The 14,178-nt window shown below is 36.3% G+C and overlaps 3 protein-coding genes across 3 annotated transcripts; all 3 read right to left on the bottom strand.

Moving 5' to 3' along the window:
* Positions 1-11: 11 nt before the first annotated feature.
* Positions 12-5,049, bottom strand: LOC140062383 (small ribosomal subunit protein mS27-like). The gene is made up of 10 exons (XM_072108577.1): positions 4,967-5,049; positions 3,524-3,601; positions 3,316-3,389; positions 3,136-3,194; positions 2,821-2,935; positions 2,443-2,521; positions 1,990-2,111; positions 1,558-1,740; positions 1,144-1,206; positions 12-836 (listed from the first exon to the last, which is right to left on the bottom strand). The coding sequence occupies exons 1-10, from the start codon at positions 5,046-5,048 to the stop codon at positions 459-461; spliced, it is 1,233 nt and encodes a 410-aa protein (XP_071964678.1). The 5' UTR covers position 5,049; the 3' UTR covers positions 12-458.
* Positions 5,050-6,068: 1,019 nt separating this feature from the next.
* On the bottom strand, positions 6,069-7,838 carry LOC140063135 (stAR-related lipid transfer protein 5-like). Its single transcript, XM_072109581.1, has 3 exons — positions 7,713-7,838; positions 7,032-7,249; positions 6,069-6,793 (listed from the first exon to the last, which is right to left on the bottom strand). The coding sequence occupies exons 1-3, from the start codon at positions 7,797-7,799 to the stop codon at positions 6,634-6,636; spliced, it is 465 nt and encodes a 154-aa protein (XP_071965682.1). The 5' UTR covers positions 7,800-7,838; the 3' UTR covers positions 6,069-6,633.
* A 3,296-nt stretch (positions 7,839-11,134) lies between these two features.
* Positions 11,135-14,100, bottom strand: LOC140062483 (stAR-related lipid transfer protein 4-like). The gene is made up of 5 exons (XM_072108720.1): positions 13,899-14,100; positions 13,679-13,728; positions 12,725-12,866; positions 12,317-12,534; positions 11,135-11,728 (listed from the first exon to the last, which is right to left on the bottom strand). Exons 1-5 carry the CDS (start codon positions 13,989-13,991, stop codon positions 11,569-11,571), a joined length of 663 nt encoding a protein of 220 aa, XP_071964821.1. The 5' UTR covers positions 13,992-14,100; the 3' UTR covers positions 11,135-11,568.
* Between the last annotated feature and the right edge of the window lie 78 nt (positions 14,101-14,178).

Below are 14,178 nucleotides of genomic sequence, written 5' to 3'. Positions count from 1 at the left end.
CAGTACTGTATTTATTGTTGTTTATTTAGCAAACATTGGTTTAGTGCATTACACAGAATTTAGATGTAAAATAAACTTTAATGCTCTTACAAAAATCATACAGTACAATGCATGATTATGATTTCCAAAATCATTGCATGCCAAGTTCATGTCAACCATTAAATCATGTTTTTAACACTTTTGCCTTCCATACTGCATGACCATAATAAGTGGGACACCCCTACTAAGAGAACACTTTCTCTGGTTTCACTGTAATTGAAATATAAAGTAACTACCCCATAAATCGTAATTTAATTCTTACACGCACAAGTCTCAACACTAGTGTTTTGTATGGAATTTTGTTAGGTGCCAAGTGTGTAGACCATGGCGCTATGTGTGTAGACCATGGCGGCACAGAATACTCTCTGACGAGGCAGTCATTGATATTATCTAATAGTAAACCACAGTTCAAGATAACTTTACAACCTGTTGGTATTTTCAATTTCTTCAGCAAGTTGTTCTTTATCTATATATTCTACATCCTCAAATGAATCCTTCTTTTCTTCAGTTTGTGTATTCCCTTGCTCACGTTTGTTGAGCCAGTACTTAATGCCTCCCGTCTCCTGCAGTAGCTTCTCCAACCTAGCCTCTTTCAGTGATCGAATGTAGGCTTCTTTAGCCTCACGCTGTCTTTGCACTGCGTGTACATTGGATTCATGCCATTCTAATAATGTTGTTGGATACTGTTCAATGTCTTTTGTTTCCAAGTTTGGAATATTTTTAACTAAATCTTGAAGAAGATCGTCAACTGGTTTATCAATTATTGAATTATTTTCGTTTAGTTTATGGACAGTTTCCTAGAAGATGAATTAAAGGAACATAAAATATATCTTTTGACATCATTCAACAATATTTGATTCATTGAATTTTTAATTTAATTTTAAATTAATTTAAAAGCTTACTTATTCAGCAAATTTCAGAATGTTTTTTTAAATTACAATTACTTTTTTTTTCAAGCTAAACATTACAACAATTAAACTTAAAGGATACATAGTTTTTTTTTTTAAACCTGTTGTTAAATATTAATTAAATCAATTAAATGTGAACACTTTGTTGTTAAATATTAATTATTAGCTAAAATTTAAATAAATTGCTGGTACTTGCCTGGAGCGATTCTTGTAATTGTTCATTATCTGAATTTTCAACAGCACTCTGTAACTTGGAGACCTAAGCAAATGTATTAAATATAATTTAATTGAATTTTTAAAAAAAGAAACAAAAATAGTGTGAGTGACCGAACGGTTAAGACAGTGGAACTGTAATTACGTAGCCATAACATTGGCAAGGGTTCGAAGCTCACTCATTCCATGGTTCTGGTGGTAGAATGAGTCTTCTCGGCTAAGGGCTATAAACTGCTCATGTGCACTAGTACATCTTGCTCGATGAGTAGGGGGTTACCCCTGTGTACTAGTACATCACATAACTGTGTAAATGTGAGTTTATGGAGAGACAACATAAAAAGGATGACCACAAAGTGATAAAAGGACATAATAAAGAAATGAAATGAAAAAAACTCACTGCATCTTGTAAAATACAATCCTTTTCTGCCAATGCAGCAATTTTGTGTAGAGCTTTTAGACCTTGGTCTAGTCTTGTAGGTACCATACTATAGCCAATTACATGATAACTTCTGTAAAAGAGACTCGATTGACCTCTAGTTGCATCTGCTAAGGTCATTCCCAAATGTGGTAGTTGATGATCCTACAGATAAATATTAATAATAATAATGTACCCAATGTGTATATCATATTATTTAATTTGTATCATTTATATATATAAAACATATTGCACTGATGAAGGGCTAGTGTTTCCCGCAAGCTCTAATTTTTCTTGCTGTTTTACTTATTATTTTGATTTAGCTTTTTGCTTATTTTATTTTGCATCTCCATTAAGATCCAGCCACTGACATAATTTTTAGTACTTTGCCTTTGGATTTATATATAAACGTACTTCGATTTCGGTTCCACTTGACAAATACTTTAGACAGGCATACAATGCTAGGTGCTGCGATAAAGGTGCTGTGTCGTCTAAAACCTCTGTGTGCATCATCTCCATAGCAACCATTGCTGCATCTGTAAACATACAGAATGATATCAAATTGACCCTTTTATTACAAAACAGAAGACAGCACTGTTTTTGTTAAATAAAATTGTATTGCTTTTTAAATATATGTGTTTTAATTATTCAAATTTCTTCAAAATATATGCAATATAAAAGGCAAGGAAATGCCAAACAGGTGCTAAACAATGATAGTTGGTCAACCCAAAACAGACAAAATAAAAACAACTTATTCACCATCTACAATTACAACAAGAAACTGAGTAACTGCAAACAATTTCGACATTGTAAAATAAACATTAAAATAATTAAGTACTTTTAAACATTTCCCAGAACAAAACTCACTTGCATAATCTTCGATTTTCAAGAACATATTAAGAAGAATGTTGAACATCATCATGTCCGGAAACAAGCCATAGTTGATCTACAGATAAGTGAGTGATTATATTTAGTTTATTTTTCAAATTTAATGGTGCATTCCACAGTATTTTTTTGTTACAGACAGGACGTTTTTTGAGAATATAACTAGCCATATCTTAGAAATAATGACGAAGTCTAAAAGGTTAAATTCCTCTTTACCATTAAACACACATTCTGAATGAATACCAGACTTTCCAGAAAACCAGACATATTTTGCCAGCCCAAAGGTGTCCGGTATTGGGAGTTGAGTTGCTGAAGCAAATGATGCACTATCATAGTTTAACCATTAAAACATGGATTTACCTTGTTTAGAAGTGTCTTGAAAGCGCGTTCCGGCTCATTCAAGCGTATACACGCCCTGAACCATGCATGAATTGTTGCCTTTCGCAAATGTCTGGCAACAATGGAGTGCCGATGACTGGAGACAAAACAATATTTAACATTAATTTTATTATTATCAAAAACATAAATTGACAAGAATTAAAAAAACTAATTTATTGTACTGTAGGTATTTATGCAGAATAGAGACATTTGAATAAATACTGATGTTTCATTATGACCTCTCCCAAGTATATATGCCTTTTTCCCCAAAACTCTTTTATCAACCAGTGACCCTACCAGTATAAGTATTGTTCTCCTGTCTGGAGTTGAGCTGTTGTCATAATATTATCAACAAACTAGAGGGGGAAAAAACATAAATAAATTAAATAATTAATCGTTCTTATAGCTGTGGTACATATGTACTTACATTTGAAAATTATGTTATAATAATTAATAATTGGTTTAAATTACACTTACTATATGTAGTTCAATTGATGGAACAGGCTTTTTCAAATCTACAAAGTCTCGATCTAATTTCAATTGTAGTTCAACTGAATTTGAAATAGAAATCAATAATATAAAATAAATAATACAATAAATATTCCAACTGTTAATAAATGATGGTGTTGACAATGGAAAGAATTCTTGTTTAGAATATTGTATCAACAGCACATTCATATTTTACCCATGTCCATAGCTAGCCTTTTTCGTTTCTGCCAAATTTCATTTCCATAATAAGCCTCTGAGAGTAGAGTTCTTCTTCCTATAAATAAAACATTATTCCATTAATTATTTATTTAACTTACATTATTTTATATATAAAATTCTCTTGGTGGCATAGGCTGTCATGGCTGCACCACCAGGAATCCGACTTCACCACTTTTAATGCAGTTGCAGTTGGGACTCCATCAGTCTCAGGGCACTGGCGGTAGGCCTGGGTAGTACTAGTAGTGGTGGTAGTACTGTACTGTCTGGTACGTACGTAGGCCGGCCCTAGCTAGTAGGGTGTCTGATCATTTCGGCCGCCAGTCATTTCGGCCGCCGGTTAGGGAATTGCCAAATTCATGAAACGCCAAAAAAGACAAAATATGTATTGTTCATTTCGGCCGCCAGAATTGTAATTATTCTTGAATATGTATGACACGCCATGTGTGTTTAAAATGTTATTTTTACTAAACACTGTATTATTAAGCCGAATCGGCGGTCTTCAATTCCAGAAAAACAGCAGCGATATTTATGCCATAATTTATGGCGTGCACTTTGCCAAGGAGGTTTTTTTTTATGTGCCAGTCAAAAACACTTATTCGTATGTTTTACATTTATTATATTCATAAATAAACATTTTTACAAAGCACGCGCATCTTCAGGACCTGTAAAATAAAAATATAAATAAACATTTAATCAATATTTATTTTGACCAAAATATTCAGATGGTAAAATACCGTAATATAACTTTAAATCTACGGCAAAAAAAATGTATTTAGCCCATTGCACAACTGATCTCTGGTTTAAATGATCATAGTTCTCTGTGGCGTTCCATAGACTTGGTAAAGTTATTTTTTGCACTGTAGTACTGTACAGTTATTTCTGGCTATTTCAATTTGGCGCGCCATACCTGGCGGCCGAAATGATCATGCTATATTTTGTCCTTTTTGGAGTTTCAAGAATTTGATCGTTCCATAACCGGCGGCCGAAATGATTGGCGGCCGAAATGCACTGTGACCGCTAGTAGTAGTAGGCCTAGTAGAGTACTTTTTAGTATTATTAAATATCAGTAGTATAGTAGTAGTAAGCTTACCTAGCCAGGTATTGTGTACATTATCAATCATGCATGCAATGATATCAAGCCATGATGACATTTTAAAAGTTTAGGCCTAGTCATTCCCGATTCCCTATCTAGGCTAAGCCTAGGCCTAGTGTGTAATCAGACGTACAGAGCAGAATCTATGGGCCCCAGACAGACGCACCAGATACACAGTAGATGATGGATGGAGTAGCCTACTAGGCCTAGCTAGGCTAGGCCTAGCTTTTCAGATAGGTAATGTATTAAAATAAATAATATATTTGTCATTTAAACTGAACAAGATACTTCTTCTAGTCCATAATAAATAGAAAATATGCTTCTTACCTAATGTAGATATCCTTGCGTTATCTAGCAACCGCTGGATTACATGACGAGTTGACAGCGTGCGAAACATGCAAGTCGCCATCTTGAATTTGTGAATGGAAACAAAAAATGTGAAGTACGAGCCAGCGAGGCATGCAATTAACTCATGTATTTTGCGCCATGACGGTAAATCACAGAACAGAATATAGACAAGAAATATTTCTTACAAAAAACGCTGCTCGCTTATTGATGTAACAGTTTTAAAGAAAAATATTTTTTATTTCAAATTTGTGTTTGAATGTGTCATTTTATTGTCACATAATAGTTATTTTACCTGAAAAAATGTAATTTAAAGCAAAAAATACTTAAATTGTCTGTCAGACAATGGTTTTTGAGTTATAATTAAAGTTTCTTTTCTTTTTTTATATGTGAACAAATATTATTTTTTTTGTTACACAGTCTGTGTTTCATATCAGTCACTTTAGTTTATTGTATTGCTAAGGTCAGGTCTGGGGGTCACTTCATCACGCCTAGATACTTCATTCAAGTGTGAAGTATCATCTGACAGCGAATTATATAATATCATGGGACTCATAAATACCACAAATTTGTCATTCAACTGTTAGACTCTTTCCCAGACGTTTTTTGGTGGTACCTATAAATTACAGTCGAGTATGCATTTTAGCAAAACTGTCAACCTTAGATATTATAACTGCTGCCTTACTTTCGGTTTCTTAATGACTCATCCTCCTGGGACGTAGCGGGCTAAGGCAGCAGCGTGAAAAATAATAACGTCGAATATGCATTTTTATGACGTTACGAATAGAATAACGTAATATGAAGCTTTCATTTTAACCTACTTTGATTTGTTTTTCTACGATTTGAGACTAATTTGTGCATTTTTTTAAATATATTTTTTGAACTTCTTTCAAGAAAATGTGTTAACATGTTAAAATTTGTAAAAATGCTAATTGGCTGAAATGAACGCCATACCGATTAGCAAAGCAGCAACCAGCCTACGTCTCTGAACAAGACTGTTGGCATAATTTGATGCGCTGCAGACATGGACACAGTGAACAATGCGTTACAATTTTCTCTTTCTGCCTTTTTTTATTTTAGTGTAATCAACAAACACACAAAACTCGCTGCTGCGCCTAACTTTCTTGATTTATCATTTATCATACTTAGTGCACCCCTAACAACCACAGGTGGTTAAAGTAATGGTATCAAAATCTTGTTTTGAGTCGACGTTTTTATCTGATTTCGTACAACCTTTATCTTACATTCTATATATCAGGACTTGCACTGATGAAGGGCTTGTGTTGCCCGAAAGTTCTGCTAATTTGTCTGCTGGCTGTTTTACTTTGTCGTTTTGGTTATTTTATTTTGTATCTACATTAAGATCCAGCCACTGATACCCACAGCATTGCTATTTTTCAGTAATTTGCCTTTTGTTTTATATATCAGAACAAAAAAAAAATATTGTTATATTGTTCATACATTTGAAAATGTTAATGGCCATCAATTAAAATGGATATTGTTGTCATGTCTCGTCACAATACTGTATTAGGAAGACTTCCGAGAAAGAGAAGTTGTTATTTTGGTATTAAATCATTGATTGATATCACTGATTAGTTAAGCTATAAGTGTAGGCCCAAGTAGGCCGCCTACAGAAAAACATTGTCGATTTATTTGGCACGGATCTTTTCGAGTTTCTTGTGATTCTTCTTCAGCGTGGAGCCACGTCCCATTAGCTCGCTTGGGATAAAACTCTCTATCACCTTCGACGGTACATTTCCGCTGAAATCCAGCTCCTCAATGTGTTTGATTTCAAGGACATCTTTGTCTCTAGATTAAAAAAAAAATATTGATTACAAGTTGTTATCAAACGTCCCATCGTATTTTAAATCTCTGTCTACATTATCAAACTTTATGTGACAAAAACATGTGATGTACCTATATTATGGACATGATGATGTCATACCACCACCATATTTAGGAATATCATTGCCAACTTTGTCAAGCTAGTTTGATAGTGTAGGCAGAGTGTAACATCATCGTCACTATTGACTGGTGGTCAACTTACCCCAACTTAACCACCTCCATGATTAGTCCAGTAACAAAGTGTTTTCCACGAACTAGTTTTGGTGCTACTGGCAGGTCATGGTCTACCCCTTTCACAACAACGGCAGCCTTTTTATCGTTGTCTGGGAACCTTTTGATGTAGACAAGATCTATTAACTCCCTGCTTGATATGAGACCCATGGCCATGGAAGTTGTCACGGTCCTTACTACCTTCACATCCTACAGAGCAAAAGTATGTATAGAGTTAAAGCAATTGGAAACATGGAGTAATGAATTGTAACTTAAAGGGGGACTCCGGTTCGGTTTTAGTGAATAGTAATAATGTTTGTGTTCCAAAAAGTACTTTCTTGGCCAGAAACGCCTTAAGCTCTGTCTGTCTACACTCTATCAAACTTTATGTGATGTGCCCATATATATGGACATGATGATGTAAATATTTCGGCACATCACACCTTTTTTTGTCAAACTAGTTTGATAGTGTAGACAGAGCTTTAAGAATGTTCAACTTTTGTTCACGTGGTGTTGTAGTACCGTACAAAGATATAACAAGACGATTTTGTTTTCTTTGTTTAATGAGGGTAACTCAAAACAGCCGAGGCTGAAATGCACGAGGCCCTCAACGATACAAATACAATGAAAACAATTCTTTTTAAAACCCAGTAAGTAACTGATTTCCACTTACATCAGAGACTTCTTCGAGACATTCCATTTCTTTAACTAAACTATCAATATCTTCGATATGTCCTCCCAAACACTTAGGCAGTGACATGACAATTAAATCCTCTAGTGGAAGATCAACCGTGTATACACATTTATAGCTGTAACATACATATACAAACAAGTCAGATTCTACTTCTTTAAAATAATTGAACAAGTGATAACATTGAGTTTAGCTTAAGTAGTATATTGTCGCCGGATATCAAATGCAAAGATACGCTATGGAAAATGGGATGTGTGGGTTATTATTTATAGTGGTACGTATCTTTACATTCAAAGTTGTACTGCAGGACTGTTAACGTTATAAAGTATTCTCTTTTTTGTGCGGGGTGTAGGGGGGGGGGGTACAATTATTTAATGGTATAACACAGATGACACAATTTAAGATATCAATTATTAGATAACGTGTGATTTATCATAATGTTTTTATCCAATGTTAGTCTATATTTGGCAGATGTCTATACAAAATGATATGAGGCTATCTGTTAAATTATTATAATCATTCGAAATTAGTTTAAGGGTAAATACATTTATCATCTGTTTTCGTTTGTGTTGGACTTTCAACGTTTAGTTAAACAGACATTACCGTGGATACGATGGATTAGATTATTAAGTGCCGCATCGGTAATATAATTTTAGAAATGATGTGGTACATTTGGTTCTAGGCTGGTTGCGCCACTGGACCACCCCTCCCCCCGCCGGACATTTACTCCCGGTACTTTTCTCCCTGGAACCCCCCCCCCCTCCCACCCCACCCAAGTGACATTTTCCCCTCCTCAGTGACATTTCCCTCCTGACCGTAGCTCCCTATGGCATTTTGCATCTCCTCCCCCCCCCCCCCCACATTATATTCAAACTGTCTATTTTTTCTGGGGTGGAAGAATTTCCAGGGGAAACTAGCCTGCTCCCGGTACATTCTACGGCGCGAAATAATGTGACGCGGCGCTTTTAAACTGATTATAATCAGTAAGCGGCGGCGTCGTGACGTGCGTGCAATGGCGGGCGTTGCCGATGGACGACGCGACTGTCTATAAGCCTACTGCATGCACGTCTACTTCAAACGATTATTTAAAATATAACTTACGCAGAACCATTGAAGTGTTCGGATTTCTTGCGATAAACTTTGTGGTCTTTCTGCAAATTATAAAAAAAATGTTAGTTCACTTGGGAAAACGTTGACATATAGACAAATAAAGGCCAATTTTACACAGACGAGCGGTAACGGTATAACAATTTGGAATCTACGTTATTCCTTGTGACCATTTACACACAACGTGGAGCGGATCGGACGACGGGCGGTTTCCGCTCAGGATAGATACAGATTGTACGTGGGACAACGTATGCGGTTTTCCGCTTGCCGTTACCGCTCGTCTGAGCTGTGTAAGTCGTTCTTTATACATCTTTACGTTTAATTCCCGTAGGCGGTTACACACTTACCGAACTCTTAATTTCCTTGCCCCAGTCATCACTCTCTATCGTTCGCACAAGTGCCTCATATGCCTTCTCAGCTTCAGCCTTGTAGTCCATATTGACGTCCGTCGGTTTTTTCTAAGCTCGAACTGACCACTTGTTTAATAGACTGGTCGATGAAAACTTAAACCAAGATATAGTGAGGAGTTTTGTGTCACGTGTGTGGGGAGTTAACATTGCTTGTGACATTGATTACAAAGTCCAAAAGGCATATTTAAACTATATTAATATTCAACTTGACCGGCTTCTTGTTAAATGCTTCTGTTTATTAACGATAGCATGTTTTCCCTGAATTAATTACCTTGATCTTGGACATCATGGAGGGGAAGGGGATATACCAAATACTTCTTTCGTCCATTGACATTTAAATCTTTCCGTATCTGTTACGTCACACTTTGTAATAAAGCTACCGCACTGCGTAATAATTGACCTGTCGCAATTTGTAATAATCAATGTCGCACTTCGCTTTACCTGAGCTGTCGCACATTGCAGTAACTGTCAAGTTACCTGTCGCACTTCGCTTTACCTGAGCTGTCGCACATTGCAGTAACTGTCAAGTTACGTGTCGCACTTAGCTTTACCTGAGCTGTCGCACATTGCAGTAACTGTCAAGTTACCTTTCGTACTTCGCTTTACCTGAGCTGTCGCACATTGCAGTAACTGTCAAATTACCTGTCGCACTTCGCTTTACCTGAGCTGTCGCATATTGCAGTAACTGTCAAGTTACCTATCGCACTTCGCTTTACCTGAGCTGTCGCACATTGCAGTAACTGTCAAGTTACCTGTCGCACTTTATAACACTGTTACATGGCGCACTTTGAAATCACTTATTTCAGTAGGCCTATTATTACAATCGACGCATTTCAAATCAGTGCATGTGATCATTTCATTTATATATTTGGTATAACATTGACTATAGTATTTTACGATATTTAAAATCTCTTTATTAGGCATAATTATTATTAATTGGGAGATTCTTGACAACCATGGCCTATATTAACAAAGGTTATTGATTAACGTAACTTAGTAATAATTCACAGGCCGTTAGTCTGGAATGTTTAGACCGCCGTTTGTTTGCTCCGGTTTACTCGACAAAATAGGTTCTTTCACAATGTTCTTACCATATCCCCAACCATGGAGAGGCTGAGGGGTGAAGACCCTCACTCGCTATCTCTGTACTATACCGGTAGTACAGGGAATTTTTCGAAAAATGGCAAAATGCTAAAATCGCCCGTCCAGTGTTATTTTAAGAACTTTTAATACAATCGTAAGCCTAATTGGTAGTCTATCAAATCCTCCAAATTTTCTAAATTCTAATCGAACTCCTCCATAAAATTGCTAGTTTACGTGCCTGAATTCGTATAAGATTACGTATTTTAATAACTCTTAAATACTTCAAACTTACGATCGTAAGAAAATTTACTTTCCGTCGATTTTGATGAAATCCAAAACAGATTGCTCAAAACATATTTTATTAATTCTTGACGTAAGAGCACGATCAGACTACTCGTGCACGATACATTTTCCCTGAGAAATAGTTCATAGAGGGCCGCAGCAAGAGACATGACGTTCAAAGATATTGACAGAAATTATTTAATACAGTATTTAGGCCTTTAAGTGAACGGATTAGATTGTTCTTTCCTCTGTATCTCTCTTCCCTAAGACTGGGGACACATAATGTGGCCTATGCCTAAAAACCCGAGTTGGTCCACGTGCAATAAAAATTAAAAAAGAAGAATATAAACACGCCCCTCGAGCATGTCCACTTACATACTTACATGCGAGCGCATTATTTGATGCAAACTTCAGAGTTGTTTTACAAATATCGAATATTTGTATGAATCGTTGTTCACACCATGATACGAGAGTATTATCCTATACGTACTACTAGATAAACATACACAAGCAAAAATACAATTAAACTGAAGCATTGTTTAATGAAATTACTATCCTTGTAAACGATACCAAGTAGGCATATTTTGAATGTTTGACTTGACAATCAGAGTCAATTAGCTTCTTGCTAGTTCTTTTATCGTACGTACTCCGCTCGATACTATTTTCTTGTCTCAGTTCTTTTCTTATTATACATAATTTTTTTTTTGACGAAAACAAACAATATTTTATATTCCTGAACTACGGAAGCCCGTTCGAGTCACTCTAGTTAAGTATAAATTATTTTAAGACCTTTATCTATAGTGTCCCGAATGGGCTTCCGTAAAAAACTCTTGGTTTAAATTTATTCATTTATTTCATTTAAATTGTCATGTGGCACTGTGTAAACACAAACTAAATATAGAAATGGTGGCCCTTTAACAAATTCAATACGTAGACAAGTAGCCTATATGCTTCATTTATTTATTGCGTATTTTTTCTAATTTCTTGAGACTTTTCTTGTATGTAGTGGCCTGATTGCATAGCTCGCTGGTAATGAACTTTTCAACCACAGAAGATGGCACACTGCCGCTGAAATCTCTCTGTTCAATTTGTTTTATCTCGAGAACTTGTTTATCACTAAAAGAAAACAAGATCAGTAATAATGTCATTAATAATACTGTAATTCAAGGGATCAAGACACTTTATCGGGTTCCGAAGGTGTCTTTTTTATAACGCTAGGTTCTCACGCAACGACGACGTGCAACGCAATTTAGTTGACCAATGATAACACAATGGTTCATCACTGCCAGCTGTGATTGGTCAACCCACATGGTTTTTGCCTCCTACATCACTGCATTGCGTCCAAGTGGAAACCAAGTATCCACGTAGCTGTCAATAGACTCTCTGTGGAAGATATGTATCTGATAGACTGGCAACAGTCTTCCACAGAGAATCTATTGACAGGTACAGAATCGGGTGAATCCAGCCTTATATGGAGGTTCTTTTTTAACTGTGGCCCTCCTATGAGCAGAGACGAACTTATCGAGGGAGGGAGTGGTGAGTTGCCGTTGCTAACGGGATGTACAATCATGTCCCATCTATTATGTTGTATTTTCACGTTTTCTTAATAATGTGTAATACCTGATATCGAATAATGACTAGGCTTATCAACCAAATCCAAGATGTGGTGCAGCTATTGTAATTTATACAATTAGGCCTACTCACCCTTGCTCAACAACATTGACAATGAACCCGCTTGGATATCGTTTAGCACGAACTAATTTCGGCGTAAGAGGAACGTCGTATTCTACGCCTGATGTTATAACTGCAACTTTATTGTTGTTTTCTTCGAATCGTTTAACGTAACATATATCTATGAATTCTCTGCTTGATATTAGTCCCATGACAACTGGATTCGATACACCTCTGATGATACTAATTTGCTGCAACAAAAATATGATGATAATGCTCTGTCTACTCTATCAAACTTTGTGTCAAAAAATGTGATGTCACTACCATTGTTATTTGCATCCTAATAAAAATATAATGAAACAAAATAGCAGCCATTGTTTAATTGTGTTTTATTGTCTTGAAGTATGAGACGCCGACGACTAATTTGAAATTGGTACTTACCGGTACTTCGGATACTTGTTCAAGGCACTGGATTTCCTTTACCATCGAATCAACATCTTCTATATGGCCTCCCATACATCTGGGCAGCGTCAGGTCGAGAAGGTCATCAAGAGATATTTCCACAGTGTATGCACATTTGTACCTAAACAAATGATTATTTTTGTTCATATTTTCTAAAAAAACTTTCACACCATCTACGACTCGTCAATTACAGGATGGAACCCCATGCCTTCTCAGCCAAATCTCATCCTTACCAGGTATCTATTTATATACCTGGATGGATAGAGGTAAACGTAGGTACCCATTTGCAACTTATCTGGGTGAGGGACAAACTATATAAAGTGTCTTGCCTTTTAAGCTTGGTTCCCACTAGGACGCAACGCAATGACGTAAGAGCAACGCAAGCGAGTTGACCAAAATGACACTGATAGTTCAAAATAATCCATCGCTTGTCATTGGTCAAATTGCTTACGTTGCGCTTACTAGTGGGACCAAGCTTTAAGAACACAAACAATGCTCTCACGTAATTTTTTCTCACAATATAAAGAAATTAGTTAGTGCTGTTTTAAATATCAGAAACTGTGTGACAGAAATTGAACCAAAGGTAAATAAAGCCACAGACGTGCCACTACAATATGATATCTGGTAAAGCTCACCCTGCGGATCGATCGATTCATGAATGAATACATTCGATCGATTACCGGAATTGATTTACCAATTGACCAACACTTTTTCCGTTCGATCGATCTTTCGTTCCTACTTCGTTACCGATCGTTTATTGTAATCCATTAATAAATAGTCCTGAACAATCGGGATAATTTAGTATATTGATGGGCCTCTTAAGCTCTGTCTACACTATCAAAATAGTTTGACAAACAAAGTGTGATGTGCTTAAATATGGTAGTGATATGCCCAAATATAGACAGAGCTTTAAGTATAATGAATACAACTTACACGTAGCCACTGAAGTGTTCGGATTCCTTTCGATGTACCACGTGGTCCTTCTGCAATGAATAACAAATAATGTTATATGGATGACGACATTAAACGTATCGTAGGCCTTGCAGTTAATAAGGCCTATATTTTTGTAGACAAACACTGTCAGACGTGCACTTACAAGTTATACGTCTGGTCACCACCAGTGATAGTTTCTTAAAGGAGCAAGTAAACTTACCGAACTTTTAAAAACTGGTCCCCAGTCCTTTTCCTCACCAAGAAGGTCTGTTATCACACTGTAGCAACGCTCAGCTTCGGCTTTGTAGTCCATTTCTGTCGGTGTTTTGTCTGCTATCTCATGAACAGTTCCAGCATAACTGAAGCACTGGAATACTTCCTGTTTCTACACCGTCAGCCTATCATATAGCCATTAACTGCACCTCTTCCGTGTAGATTAAATTCAGTTCAATTATTATAACCATGCATGACTAAACACGACGCCTCACGTATTGATCTTC

Source organism: Antedon mediterranea, chromosome 11 (assembly GCF_964355755.1).
Source record: "Antedon mediterranea chromosome 11, ecAntMedi1.1, whole genome shotgun sequence".
Taxonomy (NCBI): Eukaryota; Metazoa; Echinodermata; class Crinoidea; order Comatulida; family Antedonidae; genus Antedon; species Antedon mediterranea.
The sequence above is the reverse complement of the archived record's forward strand: the minus strand, read 5'-3'. Positions and strand labels throughout refer to the sequence as shown.

Excerpts from the sequence above, each read along its gene's own strand:
- LOC140062383 (XM_072108577.1), bottom strand. The coding sequence starts at position 5,048 with ATGGCGACTTGCATGTTTCGCACGCTGTCAACTCGTCATGTAATCCAG. Across the intron at positions 2,936-3,135 it reads GGAGAACAATACTTATACTG|TCATCGGCACTCCATTGTTG; the intron begins GTAGGGTCACTG and ends TTTTGTCTCCAG. Across the intron at positions 1,741-1,989 it reads CAAGTGGAACCGAAATCGAA|GATCATCAACTACCACATTT; the intron begins GTACGTTTATAT and ends ATTTATCTGTAG.
- LOC140062483 (XM_072108720.1), bottom strand. The coding sequence starts at position 13,991 with ATGGACTACAAAGCCGAAGCTGAGCGTTGCTACAGTGTGATAACAGAC. Across the intron at positions 12,867-13,678 it reads GAACACTTCAGTGGCTACGT|GTACAAATGTGCATACACTG; the intron begins GTAAGTTGTATT and ends TCATTTGTTTAG. Across the intron at positions 11,729-12,316 it reads GTCAATGTTGTTGAGCAAGG|TGATAAACAAGTTCTCGAGA; the intron begins GTGAGTAGGCCT and ends GTTTTCTTTTAG.
- LOC140063135 (XM_072109581.1), bottom strand. The coding sequence starts at position 7,799 with ATGTCACTGCCTAAGTGTTTGGGAGGACATATCGAAGATATTGATAGT. Across the intron at positions 7,250-7,712 it reads GTCTCGAAGAAGTCTCTGAT|GATGTGAAGGTAGTAAGGAC; the intron begins GTAAGTGGAAAT and ends TTTGCTCTGTAG. Across the intron at positions 6,794-7,031 it reads ATGGAGGTGGTTAAGTTGGG|AGACAAAGATGTCCTTGAAA; the intron begins GTAAGTTGACCA and ends TTTTTAATCTAG.